Source organism: Gouania willdenowi, chromosome 12, assembly GCF_900634775.1.
Source record: "Gouania willdenowi chromosome 12, fGouWil2.1, whole genome shotgun sequence".
In the NCBI taxonomy this organism is placed as follows: domain Eukaryota; kingdom Metazoa; phylum Chordata; class Actinopteri; order Blenniiformes; family Gobiesocidae; genus Gouania; species Gouania willdenowi.
Window position 1 is genome coordinate 26240238 of NC_041055.1, and position 15221 is coordinate 26255458.

General features: G+C 36.9%; 1 protein-coding gene across 3 annotated transcripts in view; it reads left to right on the plus strand.

Moving 5' to 3' along the window:
• Positions 1–15221, plus strand: part of LOC114473109 (mediator of RNA polymerase II transcription subunit 13-like) — a 136518-nt gene that overhangs the window by 102299 nt on the left and 18998 nt on the right. For 2 of the 3 annotated variants that reach the window (XM_028462507.1, XM_028462508.1), the window contains exons 5-13: positions 3059–3204; positions 5178–5384; positions 8356–8520; positions 9894–10050; positions 10134–10238; positions 11248–11904; positions 13121–13334; positions 14441–14519; positions 14620–14741. In XM_028462507.1, coding sequence (XP_028318308.1) covers positions 3059–3204; positions 5178–5384; positions 8356–8520; positions 9894–10050; positions 10134–10238; positions 11248–11904; positions 13121–13334; positions 14441–14519; positions 14620–14741 — 1852 coding nt within the window. The remainder of the gene's footprint in view (positions 1–3058; positions 3205–5177; positions 5385–8355; positions 8521–9893; positions 10051–10133; positions 10239–11247; positions 11905–13120; positions 13335–14440; positions 14520–14619; positions 14742–15221) is intronic. The other variant, XM_028462509.1, reaches the window with a different exon arrangement.

The window sequence follows — 15221 nt, forward strand, 5'->3', positions numbered from 1 at the left end:
TTGTGTTAGCTTGCTGTTAGCATATTTTATGATAACTAATCAGTTTTGACCCATGTTTTAAATCAGCTGTAAAATACAAATTGATTTGATTATTGATTTATTTCTATCAAGTAAATGACAACAAGGCTATCCAGATAACATCACAAACAAATAATTAGGAAACTAATATTACTATATTTACACTAATGTACATGTATGTACATAATATTGATATTTGACTATATATTATTTACTACACAAAATTAATGAATTCAATTTTAATTATAAAATATAGTCTGGCAATATTTCAGTTCATAAGATACTCTATCCAAATATACACCTGTTTATTGAGTAAGTATAATATATTTTATTCTTTCTAACGATATCTGATTTAAAAAGCTTTTTAAACTGGTTTATGTTGCAGCTTTGTTTTATTTCATCATTTAGGCAGTTTCATAATTTAACCCCTGCTATTGTTATACTCATGCTTTTCAGTGTTGTTCTGGCATATCTTAAAATATAGTTTTCCTCTTATATAATATTCCTGTTCTCTCTCTAAACATCTTTCCTGTAACTCCCTTTAGAAGTGCAGCTTTATATATTGCTTTAGATATAATATTGACAGTTCTGAGTTGGATGAGGTCTGGGATTTTTATTATTAACCTAAGAAATATGCTAATGATAATAATCACAATCTACCATTACAACTAAAAGAGAAGCTGATTAGCAGTTTTTCAAAGGCTGTAAGTTTCCTGTGACGTCTTGTGATTTTATTCAGGAAACTGAAACATGAGATGATTACAGTGTGTATTAAGGACTGGGAGTTTGTAAATAGAGACGCAGCATATTTTGCTCTTGAGCAGCTATTTATAGATCAACATACAGTGGAATCACACTGAGCACAAGGTTGGAGACAAAAATGTTGGAAGCAATTCTGGCTCACGGGAAGCGAAGAAGGGAATTGCACAGATGATGGACGTGTGTGTGTGTGTGTGTGTGTGTGTGTGTGTGTGTGTGTGTGTGTGTGTGTGTGTGTGTGTGTGTGTGTGTGTGTGTGTGTGTGTGTGTGTGTGTGTGTGTGTGTGTGTGTGTGTGTGTGTTCAAGCCCCCTGCTGTCACCAGGTTATGGTTTTTGAGAGCATTTATAAAGCAGAAAAAATATGTCCTCTACTCTTTTTGTGAGTGGATTCGGCGCCATCTGGAGGTTGTCACTTAAACTTAAAAAGAAGACATGGAAAATCTTACAATTGGAACTTAATTTAGTTTCCATTAAGGCATCTGTATAAAATAAAAGCTTCTTCTTCTTCTCTTCTTCTTCTTCTTCTTCTTTCTTCTTCTTCTTCTTCTCTTCTCTCTTCTCTTCTCTTTCTTCTTCTTCTTTCTCTTCTTCTTCTCTTCTCTCTGTTCTTCTTCTTCTGTCTCTTCTTCTTTTCTTCTTTCTTCTTCTTCTTCTTCTTCTTCTTCTATTCTCTTCTTCTTCTTTATCTTCTTCTTCTTCCTCTTCTTTCCTTCTTCTTCTTCTCTTTCTTACTTCTTCTTCTTCTTCTTCTTCTTCTTCTTCTCTTCTCTTTCTTCTCTTTTTCTTCTTTTCTTCCTTCCTCTCTCTTTCTTCGGTCTCCTGTCTTTCTTCTCTTCTTCTTTCTTCTTTCTTCTTCTCTTCTCTTCTTTCTTCTCCTTCTCTCCTTCTTCCTTCTTCTTCTTTCTCGCTTCTCTTCTCTTCTCTTTTTTTCTTCTTTTTCGATTCTTCTTTCTTGTGCTTCCTTCCCTAATTCTCTTCTGCTTCTCTCCTTCTCCTTCTCCTCCTTCTCCTTCCCTTCTCTCCTCCCGCCTCCCGCCCCCTCCCTCCTCCCTCCTCCTTCCTTCCTCCTTCCTCCTTCCTCCTTCTTCTTCGGTTATTGGTCTGTTGCAACCGACTTGAACAGATGCATATCTCCAGCTACTGTACATGTTTTATTTCATTACTTTAAAGCTCCTCTTTCCCTAAAATATTTGTCAAAATGTACAATCGTTTTTTTTTTTTTTAAAACAAAATAACACCAATGAATTCAATAATTCAATTAGAAATAAAATAAATTTTTCGGGGTGATGGAAATTGTTGAGGTTTACTTGTAATTTTGTACATTTTAAAAAAAGTACAAAGACGTTTTAAAAGAAGTAATTTGTTACATTCCTTTACCCAACCGTTACAGAGCAAATTTTTATTTTTTTGTTTTAAAATGATCAACGGACAAAAAATGAAATTACCAGACGACAATCAAATGCATCACATCATAGCCGACCAATCAGATTTAACGTAACGCACGGCGCCGAAACAGCATTGAATGGCAGTTAATAAATGTAGCTATACTTAGAGCCTGAGAGTTTTTTTTTTTATTTTGAATTTAATTCCTTGGTGTTTTTTTTTTATTTCAAAAATAATTGTACATTTTGACAAACCTTTTATTTTATACAGATGCCTTTGTGGAAAATAAATGAAGTTTCAATTGTGCAAGATTTCATCTCTTCTTCCTTTTTAAATTTATACATGAGATGTTTACTAGTAAATTTGAAACTATTTAATTGAGCTATTTTTTACTACTATCAATCAAGTAACAGTACTTCTACTTGAGTAGGATATATTACAGTGTTCTTTACACCTCTGATCAGAAGTACCTAAGACTTCTTACACTAATATATATATATACCTGTATATATATATATATATTTAATTCAAGATAATAAGGAGGTTTATATAGATTTAAAAAATCTACATCAGTGAGGTTGTCACGACAACTAATGTGGTCCATCCTGCACCGATTACACTAAGGCTACAACAATTACTCCTCTCTGATTAAAGAAAGGCCAAGTTGTGTAATAAAGGGTGCAATGCATATGCAAACATGGGGTCATCACTATCAATCACACAAATGAGAATACCTGCAGTATCAATGTGCATAAAATGGTAAAGAGGATCATTAGCGGCAGACAAATTTAGCATGGACACTGATCATCCGTCATGTAACAACCAGAGTTTGTTTCATGTGAGGAATTGTTTTATTGGCTAAAATGTCTTTCCGTCTCGTGTGTCTGGTGTCCCCAGTGAACACCTCTCCTGCTCCTTCTCCTTCTTCCTCCACGGGGAGAGCAACGTGTGCACGAGTGTGGAGATCGCCCAGCATCAGCCTGCGTATCGCATCACCGAACACCACATCCGCCTGGCGCAGACATCCGCTATCCCAGTGCAAGGTGACTTCACTCATTCTCCATGTTTCTTCATTCAGATCAAACTAAACTGTTACCCGGGAACGATAGAAACCAGAATAAAAGCAGAATTTAAAGCTGCTAGTAGCCACCCTCAATCATTTTTATTAGATCAAATCAGTGTATGAATCAAACATTATTTACTCTAAAAAGAAAGGAAAAAGGATGAAAATCTGTTTGTTGAATTGTTTGAGCATTGCATTGTGGGATGTGGAGTCTCCTTAAACTGATGCATAAAAGTGTTTTTACTTTATTCTTACAGTGATTTCTTGTGTTTTTAGCCAAACAAGGAGGACATTGTTTGTCCTGATTGTCGCTGATTGTCTTTTTTCTTAAGAATTTCACATTTTGATAGCGCTTGGAGATGATTATTGTTGTAATTTGCGCTGTATAAATAAAGTTGGATTGAATTGAATTAATTTAGTTTTAGTCATAGTGTTGTGACTAAAATAATAATAGCTTTAGTCAGTGTTTTTTACTGAAATAAACGTAGTCCTGATGACTGGTACATTTTGACTAAAACTATTTCAGTTATAGTCTATTTTTAGTCAACTAAAGACGACTAAATCTATTACTGATATAGTCAAGTAAATATAAAACATAATCGTTTATGCATTTTTTTTAAAGATTCAATTACCGTTTATCAACCTGATATGGGATGATATTAATGTTTGTAAAGACAGAGGTTCCTTGCTTTATAGATACGTAAGTATGTCCTGCTATAGAAAAGTGGGAGGTTAAGTAGCTTTTTCATAGATGGTTTACATTGGAGCTTTAATTCTTTTTTTAATTCAGAATAAAAGTTAAATCCTCTTTTAACTGACCTTGTAAACACTCTATTCCTAATGCAAATTGAATTCTGATTTACGCACGCACGCACGAATGCAAGCACACGCACACACACACAGACTTATTGTGACTAGTCAAGACATGAGCACACAAACACAATCAGTTTATTTCCTATTTTCCTTTACAAAAACAAAAGAAACTCAGTTCTGATTGGATTTCATCCCACGTGAACATTATAGTTGAGTTTGTATAAGTTGACGAAAATATCAATATTTATATAGTTTGTGATCTCATGTATATATATTTTTTATTGTCACTTTCTATCTTTAGTGCCAAACGGACTAAAGATAGAAATTAGCCGTTGGCTATCATCTTGCATATTTACAGTACATGTATATGTTTATTAATATGCATATTTCATTTTATTTTTAAATCTGAAAGAGTACTTTCTCCTGACGTAGATCAACACTCATGAAATATTCATGACTATTCAAACAAGAAGGACGGTGATTGTCTTGACATTGTGTTTGCACTAGTTTGGTATTCTCTGTGATATCTGAATAAACGCACGTCTATGCACCCGTCTCCACGACTTCACATCCCACAATGCAACGCCAAATGTCAGCAAACAGAGTGTTAACGGTGGAGATATAAACAAACAGTTGAGCGGGAATTTCAACCTTTTACATCTTTTTTTTGAGCAACTGATTATTGATCAATGAGGCCCATACTGCGGATTTAATTTAAAAAAAATATCATGGGTAGCAGCTTTAAATTTAACCTGTAGATATTAAAAATGTATGTGAATCTGAGGAATTTGTAGAAAATAAGTACTTTGTCACAGGGCTATAAATGAAGTGTCAATAATGTATATAAAATATATTTTATAAAATAGGCAACACTGGGCAAGGTTTGTATGAATATTATGATTGAAATAAATATAGAAATACTTTGAAATCTTATACAGGAATTATAATATAACTGAAATAGTGCAGAAAATACATTTGAATAATCAAAGTGAGCGCCTATATACTAAGTTAATACATATTTTCTGCATCTTTTTATGCATTTTCACCTATTTTAACTGAAAGAAATACAGTTTGACGGACTATTTAGGTGTCATTGACCCACATGTTGATGTAATGTAATGTTTCTTTTGTGTTGTTCAGTTGTTCTGAGTCCGTACGGTCTGAGTGGGACTCTCACAGGTCAGGCGTATAAGATGAGTGACCCTGCAGCACGGAAGCTAATGGAGGAGTGGAGCTACTTCTACCCCATGGTGCTCCCGCGGAAAGAAGGAGCTGGTGAAAAGGAAAAAGAGGAAGTCTGCCACAACTATGACCGCAACTTTCACGTGGCAGTAGAGGTGGTTGTCGGTAAGAAATTTGAGGTCGTCTATGTCAGGTTTTCTCAACCTCTGGGGTCAGGGCCCCATTTGTGGTTGTGAGACACTTGGAGGAGGTCGCCGGATGCCTCCAAGAAACTAAGATAATTTTGTGAACAATTTGTGCTCATTTTTGCCTATTTTTACCCTTTTTCTGCAACTACACCAAACTTGCTATATTTTAACCTATTTTCATCACATTTTCTTGCCAAATGTTTGTTCCTTTTAATGCATTTTTGCTACATGACTCCCATTTCTGCCTTTTCTGCACATTTTTTCCACTTTCAAGGCATTTTCGGCACTTGTAAACTATTTCCACCACTTTTATCACCTAATATTGCATATGTTGACCCATTATTGTCACTTTTAACCTCTTTTCACCATATTTCATGCATATTTTTGCCAATTTACCACACAATTTGTCATACTCATTATTTGCCAGCTTAAACTAATCATTCCAATATTGACACTTTGAACCCTTTTTTCCACTTTTTTGTCCGTTTTTGGCCACTTTTAATTTGCAACTTTTAACCAATTTCTGTGGTTTTTAAAATCCCATTTCACCACTTTTTCCACCATTTTTGATCTCTTTTAAAGCAAAGATTTACATCTTGAAGATGACTATATACTATGGCCCAAATAATAATAAACCTACTGGTTAACAGTGGATATTATTCAGATGAATAAATAAATGTGTTTATCACAGATTCATAGAACAATAGACCATCATTTTACTGACTTTATGGATGGACCCCAAAAATCTCCCACCTTTATTGCCCCTTATAGATGGACTGTTAATTCATGTTAATCATTTTGATGTCTACCATGATGTCAGAAACACCGACTTCTATGCTGTGTATATTATATAACCACAAAGCCACTCATGGTAAGAAGTTAGAACCCCCCCCCCCCAACTTATCCTTCAACATGAAAAGAGCAGAGAATAAACACATTAAACCACAGCAATGCTGCTCTGCTACAGCAAACAGTGTGGGATCAACATCACATTGATTGCCCTCGGTGTTCTTGTAGCCCTCTGAGCTGTTTGAGCTGAGGCTGGAGTGGTGGTGGGTGGGTGGGGGGGCTTTGACTGCTGTGATCGGCACAGTTTGACAGTAAAAAAGGGAAATACTTGGAAGGCTGGAGAGAGAGAGGTGCAGACAGACAGAAATGAGTTTCAATAAAACCCAGGGGGGTTAGTCTTTAGCAGCTTTTGTCTAATCAGTGCCCCCCACCCAGTGTGGTTTGACCTGATTACAATTAAACTTCATTTAGGCCTCAAGGGCTTATCACGTCTAATAATAAGGAATAAAAGAAGGATATTTTACGAATGAATTGAATGTAAGTAGGTATAGAAAATTCAAAGATGTCTGATTGTGGCAGCAAATGATGTTTAATAGCATGGAGCTGTTGTTTTTTGTGTCACTTCTCTGGGAAATAGTTAATCTATTAAAATATTGTCTAGTTATTTAGACCAGTGGTTCCCAAACTTTTTGTGCCCAAGGTACACCAAAGTAAAAATCTGAAGGCACACCTATTGTGCGAAATATCCTTAATAACTCATATCATGTACAATATCTGTAAATGTGTGCAATTATTTACTAATGCCAAATAAAATGTGACAAAGACAACTATATTACTCATGAAATATGTATTAATTAATTAAATATATATATATATATATAAAAAATTAAGGTATAGAGTTTGCCTCTGTATTATGAAATGAGTACATACAAAGTCGTAAATGAAAAAATAATTATTTTTGTGTTGTCAAAAAAATCCACGGCACACCCAGACTTGCCTCACGGCACATCACTGTGCCGCGGCACACTGTTTGGGAACCACTGATTTAGACTAAGGGTGTCCCATTATGATATTGATATTGGATTTTGAGAACGAAATTTTGTAGGCCTCATCTAAAATCTCCATTATTATTTCATTATTATTTATTTATTTTGTGTTTTAAATAAATGTGTGTGTGTGTGTGTGTGTGTGTGTGTGTGTGTGTGTGTGTGTGTGTGTGTGTGTGTGTATATGTATATACAGTATATATACATGTATAGACAAAGAATTTTTCCATTGAAGCAGAACAAACATTTATTACTTGTTTTTCATCGAGTAACACACAATACAATTTGTGTCGACTCGTTAGTCGCCTGAACAGAATCAACAAAAGGTGACGAACGGCTCATGATGAGGAAAAAAACAACAAAGACGCAAAAAAAATGATTCTTACAAAACAAAAACCAATGGTTAAAATCCCCGTGATATACGTGTATATCCAGTCCAGACAAATTTTTTGTTTGATTGGATTCATTGAAGTTATTTCTCAGGGTCTTCTAATGTATTTCTATTTATTTTATTCAATTGTAGAATATTTTTCTTAAAAATATTAAAATGTCATAAATGGGTCCGTTTTTCTCATACCTGCTGCTGCTGACTTTGTTTTCTCTGAGTAATATCACTTGATCAAGCGTTTTTAAATATGCCACACTACAAAATATATAATAAGTGTGTAGGATTTGTGCAAATATCGTATCGGATTACTATGGCTATCGACCAATATTCATGGTTTTAGTATCAGTAACTTATTGGAAGTTAAAAAGTTGTATCAGGACACCATGATTCTCAACCTAAAAGTAAAATAGTTATTTATATTTGCCCTGTTTCTCAATTTTGCATCTCTTTATTTGTATTTCTCAGTAACTTTAAATTAGATTTAGAATCCAATGCTGTTGAACGTAATAATTACTCGTTGGTGGTTTTTTGTTTTGAATTAAAAACCAAGAGAAACTGTCCCTTTGAGGATGTGACCCCTCACGTATGAAATGATCTTCAATTTAACATGAGAACTGTGAAAGCAAGCTGCACTATCTACCTTGTGTTGAGTTATTTTGTATTATTCCTGTAGCAGCAGAGCTGTTGTTTCCCAACAGTAGATCCAATTATTTTCCTATTCTCAGGTGGGGTGAGGATGACCTACCCAGCTGCCTTTGTGCTGATTGCCCAAGGGGACGTACCAGTGGAGCAGCCTCCACCTGGTCCTGTCACTCAGGGCCTCAACAAGGAGCTCAACCACTGCAGTGTGCCGCTGACTCCGCCCACATCCCCGGAGCAGCCCTGCTCAGGTAACAACAGGATCAGGCCTGCAGCGCGTCCGCCTACGTTGCGTCATCAGCCAAATGTTTGTCACACGGTCTGAACACTGTCGATTCTCCATTTTTAAAGTGACAATAACGAGACTATGACTAATTAAAATAATACAAGTAAGTAATGTTTATTTATATAGCGCCTTTCACACACAGCTCATGTGGTCTCTCTGTGGTCACATCAAATCTGTTTGTGTGTATTTTCAAACATTAACACCATGGTATTTTTAGATTATATATAATCGCGCCCCCTAATTTTTTTTAGAATTCAACCAACCAAATTTAGTTTTTTAAAAAATAGCTCTTGAAAGCGCACATATACAATATAGTCTTATTTAAAACAGAAATCTATATTTTTTCCTGTGCAATATGTCAAAAGTAAAGTTTCTTTCAAAATAAAAGACAAGCACAACATGAGAGATATTTTAGCATTTATTTATTTTTGACCAGCTGTCTGTGACCCACCCAGTACAGGTCCGCAACCCACCAGTTGAGAATCACTGCTTTAAAAAATGTCTAAAGCTTTGTATTTCACTCGCCTCAGATTTAGTCGACTACAAACCCTAATGTTATTTAGATGACTAAAACTAGACTATAACTGATATAGTCCTGATGACTAAATTGCATTTTAGTCAAAAGACTATGACTAAAACTAAAATCGAAATTTGTTGTCAAAATTAACACTTGCACTGAAGTTTATTAGAAGTCGCATAAAAGTTTACATTAAATATCTGCAAAGTCACAAATCAGCAAAATGTCACAAAATAATAATGACCTACACTAATAGCCAAGATAAGAATAAATACATTTAATATGTTAAGATTTTATTTATTCAGACGACTCTTTTTTCAGGAAATTTGATCTACTGACATGTTTCTGTTGTCAACTACATTATATTTTTTTGTCTTTTTATTTGAGTAATATGTTTTCAGGAAATGTAATTAAAACCTTTACATATTATTCAAAAAGACTTGCTGGAATTATAAATAAATCAATTTCCTTTACACACACTCGCACGCGTTACTTACTTGCTTTTATAGATATAGAAGATGACCACAAGCATATTATGGTGTATGTAGTTCAATAACAGCCCTGACTTGTCTAGACGTAGACTCCAGTAGACCTCAGAAGCTGTTCTCTGCTCTCTCTGATTAAAAGCAGATTCTTGAAATGTCATTTATTGATGCTTTTGCAATAAACACTAATATTTCCACATGCTTTTATTGAATTGAACTCAAGTTTTACTCTACACTAGCAGTGGTGCTTAGTTGAATAATACTATTTTATCAATTCTTCGTCTGTAGTGGTCATAATAGTTTTTAGAAATGGGTCTATATTTTATTTTATTACAGCAGATAGTGGCTTCGTTACCTCGGTTTCCAGCGTCACAACTCCAGACAGCAGCTTGGGGATAAGCAGCATCAGCCCAAAGCATTCTGGGAAAAAGTTGACTTGCCAGGTGGTCCATCAGGCCTGGAGGGAGTGTTATCTCAACCAACCTCAGCACGAGTAAGTAGAAGAGTGAAGTTTATTACCGCTGTAGGCTGAGATTACTGTAACAACGCCCTCACAGATCCATGTGCTCCCTACAGAGTGAGTCAGCCAACAGACGACACGTCCAGGAAGGAAACGCCAAACGCAGCGACCACATGGGACTTCAGTGATACGGGAGCGAGAACGTCCTGCAGCTGCTCCAGGTACGACAGAGGAACACCCAAGCTGTTCAGTCATTATGTGCTGCAGTCAGGGTTGGAGTCAGTTACATTTCTTAAATTATAATTACGTCTTTCATGTTTCATAATGCAAGTAATGTCTTTCATGAATAAATAAAAACTCAAAAACTAAATTCAGGGTCCCCACGGTCATGAAATTCCTGGAAAAGTTATGGAATTTGAAAAAACGATTTTCCAGTTTTGAAAAGTCATGGGTTATTTTAACTGTTTTGGAAATATATCCCATTTTATTCTATTGTTTAACATATGTTAAACCCCAAATATGTTAAGCGTTATCTCAAAGTGAAAGTTCTGCACACCAGCAACATAATTGAGCGGGAATCATGAGATCTCACAATTTCACGCAAATTCCCTCTCAGCCTCATTTATAAAACTGTGCATAGGTAAGGTCACTTCAGCTGGCGTACGCTAAAAACCAGGAAATACGTACGCACAAAGAAGATCTTGGTGCTTCAGAGCCAAGTTATGGAAATTTGGTAAAATATTTTTGAAAAGTTTTGAAAAATCATTGTGAAAAAAGTGTGGGAACCTTGTAAATAAACTAATCACCTGCATGAAAACCACATTTAAAAGAGTTAGTGAATGACTAATATGTTAAAAGGAACATTGTTTGCAATATGTGGCAGAAAGCTTAAGAAAACCAAAAAAACTTTATTCTTTTTTCACTTTAGTTCCACGTTACATTTTGTTCCCGGTCACATATCTAATGCGGTTTAATCATTTCTGCTACATTTTTAGGCTTCTCATTACTTTCTTCATGTGTCGGCATTTTATTTAGTGTTATTAATCACAGAAAAGCATTTGGCATAAAATTGAAAACTTTGTTGTGCCCCACTTGTCCTCAGGGTTGGGGTCAATTACATTTTAAAATTACAACTATGTGATTACAATTATAATTGACCCCAACCCTGGCTGACATATATACCAGAGAGGAGATTTTGCACCCACTTTTATTTCCTTTTTTCTTCTTCAGGTTAAAACAGCAGAAGGTGAATGCGGTTGCTATGGCTACAGCCAACGCTCAGACCACTAATGTTCCCACTCAGTCCTCTGGCTCGTCGATGTACGCTCCGTCGATGCCCAAACACAAGAACAGCGAAAAGACAGAAAAGTCCGACAAGCAGTCCAAGAGACCCACCGTGGTTCCCTTCCACCATCGTGTGACGGTCACCCAAGAACCCGCCCTGGAACCGGACTCAGCAGGAGGCCCTCAGCTCAGTGGCCTGGTGGCTTTAGAAGCCCCCATGGAGCCACTGGCTTCTCTCCCAACCTGCAAGTACTCTAAAAACCTCCCCAATGGCAGGAAGGCCCCCGAGTCCCTCCTCCATTCCCCGATGTCCCCCCTCCCACCCACACTCAGCCCACACCCACGAGGGCTGGACACTGAGGTTCTGGATGGACCCGTGGATGTTCCCCTCTGTGGGGACGGGGTTCTGGGACTGGGTGTGATCACCAGTGAGACTGCCATGTACACGGCTCTGCTGAGGCAGAGAGAGGGCGGGGCTGGATGGTGGAAAGGGTTTAGGACTCCCAGAACGGATAAGATGGACTTTAGACCTCCTGAGCTACAAACGGATAAACTAGAGGACCTGAGGACGGAGACCATCACAGAAGCAGCTCCACTTAAAAGGTGGGTGGAGACATTTATTATGGTAACTTACTAAATATGGGAGGCTGGAGGTGATGATGGAGAAACTAAGGCTGTGTTGGAAATGGCACACTCTGTATGATGCACTACAAACTCAATGAGTACATATTTTTTGCTATGTACTTAAGTATGGTTAAGAGGATTAGAATAATGACAATGGTGAGCGTTCCCACTGAAGTATACTTCCAAGTTTCCCAAGATGCATTTCAAACCTACAATGACAAGAACCTGCAGCACACTGAGGCTAATAACCTGCCATGATTCTCCACCTTTGAAAGTTCTGAAAACATTTTAAGCGAGAAAGTGACCAAGTAGAACAGGGGTGTCAAACTCATTTTAGCTCAGGGACCAAATACGAACCAGTTTGAGTTTAAGTGGGCCACAGATTTGAGGTGGGGAAAAGGAGCAAATTCAACATTAATGTCCCATGTTTTGTACTTTTATGTATAAATGAAATGTAACACATTTTGTCCATTCTGAACCCTGTGACAGTGTGACAGTGTCAGTTTGGATAGATTCATTCTTGAAGTCTCTTCTGCAATATTAGGAGTGTGCGTGTCTAGGTCCATACTTCTTTTGCAATATAATGTTTCACCTTATCGGGGCGCTGCACTTATTCCAGGTTCAGAAGCGCGTATGAGGAAAAGAACTTAAGCAGACGGGAGAATACGTGCAAGGCCAGATTTGAATGGGAACGCCCACATTTCAGGGCCGCTCCACCCAGAGTGCGAAACTGGGACGGAGGCGTGCAGCGACTGACTTAAGTACAGGGGGAGATTAGCGCGCAGCCGAAAACTTACGGGCAACGGAGAATAGAGCCTTTAGTGAGGGACACAGTTTATCATGAGGCTGTTGAGTATGACTAGTGTGCCCACTGTCCATACTTCAAAAATGTCCCTATATAGTATACATTGGGATATTACTCAATATTTGCATACTATCTAATGCACATGTCAAACTCAAGGCTTTAGTTTAGACCATCAAAATTTAAAAAGACAGAAAAAACAAATTATTGTCCAAGTTGCCAAATGAATCAGTTGAATCAGTAAAAACTGGAGATGAAATGTGAAGTATTCCTCTTCACTCTGTGCCAGACATTAAGACTGGTTTTGGAATCAGTAGATATTTAGACATAATGGAAGCTAATCCGACTGAAATGATAAACCTCTGCTGTGCTTGTTCCTCTGCTGTCACACAGACTTTACGTACAAACACACAAGAGATTTAAGATCTCAGAGGAGCAGGTGAGGAACCACGTCCGCACTCTGGGTCTGTTCCAGCAGCCGGGCATGGAGGCTCTGAGGGAGAGCGGAGAGGATCCGTACGACTTCAAGGAAGGAGACATCGAGTACACGTTCTCCACTTCCAAGAGATTAAAGGGTCAAGGACGAGAACCCAATAAGAAGGTAAAGGTAAGTTTAGTTTAAACATGACCAGGAAGCTCATCAGAGAGTCTTTTGAGAAACATCTGTTTGTGTTTTCTCAATTCGAGAAGTGCCAGATGTTTAATCAGCAACTGCAACAACTTCAGTCTAATGAATATTAAATAGGTTTGTCTCTGTGTTACTAAATTGCAACCAGTGTTTAAAACCATTGTGGCTGATGCTCATAATCTGTTCTAAAGCAGTTTATGAATAAAATATGTGGGAACAACATCTATACCTCCTTCCGTTAGGTTTTTACACTGTTGCTTTCTCTTTTCAAGACAATGTACCAAAATCATTACTGATCTTCTTTATTGGCACCGTCACCCCCAAAATGACATAGCTACAAACAAAAGAATTAAGTAACATCCCACATTAGGATATATTGGCAACTCTGCTCATAACTTGATTAAGCACCTCTCGTCTTGGCCGAGTATAAATGCGGAAAGAAAATTATAATTATTTACAAGCTGTGTCTGACTCAATAATTGTGATTGTATCCTTTACAAAACCTGTTTTCAAAGAGGAAGAAGGCTGATAAAAACCTTTTTTACTGCTCTTTTCTCCCGTTTAACCATCATCAAGGTAGTTTCCTCATCCGTCCAAAAGTGCGTCTTGTGTTTTCGCTCTCCGTCAGTCTTTTTGTTCTTTATGGGAACATGTGCAGAACGCTGACTGAAATCAAGCTAATCTAGTATCCACCTTAGTGCCTCCAGAATGAGTATCATATTTTGAATTTAAAGCTGAAAAATATATATTTTAGAAAATGAAAAAATGCCATTGTGCAGAAAGGGACAGATGTCTCTCAGATGTTTCTCTTATATGGGATTCAAGGATTTAAAAAAAGTATTATTATTTATCATTATTCAATTTAAATCAGCTTTATTTATATAGTGCAAATTACAACAATAGTCATCTCGAAACGCTATTAAAATATAATGTGAATGAATAAGTTCCCCGTTGTGCCCTTAAAGAATAAATAAACTTAAAGACTAATAGTTCGAAATAATAAAAATAGAGAAACACCAGTAGTATAAATAACATAAAGTTCAATTCCTCATGTTTTCTGTTTTTTTTTTCAAATCATTTGTTAGGCAGAAGAAATCACCACCAACGGTGCACTTCCCGACGGAAAAGATGCTATGTCTATTTTTAATTCTGCTCCAAAATCTGGTAAGAATAACAACTTTGTTTGTCATTGTCCATTCAGTCCTTAGTTATTTTATTCAGTTTTAAATGAATTGAACCATTTGCTGTGTGTGTTGCTCTTTAGATGAATCTGCTCAGGATGACGCGGCTGCTAAAGCAAACCCTTCTCTGACCAGAGAAAAAGATCTGGTGGTGAACATCTCGGACCTGGACAATATATTTGATGAAGATGAGGAGGAGTTGGGGGTGAGCCGATGTGATTTTCACTGAATCTCACATGTAGTCTAAGCCAGGGGTTAGAATTTTTTCACATATTATACAGTAATCGCTAATGTACTGCTGCTAAATGTATATATTTTTAGCCCCATAGTTGTTTGTTCTTGTTCTTCTTCTTCCACTTCTTTTTCTTCTTCCTCTTCTTCTTCTTCTTCTTCATTTACCACCACTCTACTTGGCTTTTTGAGGCTCTTCCCGGGGGTGTAATTTCATAAAATTTGGCACGACGATATAGTTTGGAGAAAAATTTAACGCGTAGTTTTTTTATTCGATTTTGGGACTCATTGGCGCCACCTGGCGTTTACACTGGTTTGAAATAGCTGGATGACTTTCAGTAGGTATATGCATTGGACCGTGACTAGCAAATATGTGATTTAGACCTATAATCTAAATCCAACAGGAAGTCTGCAATTTCGCTTTTAGCATGCTAAATTTTGGTGCTTTTTCTCC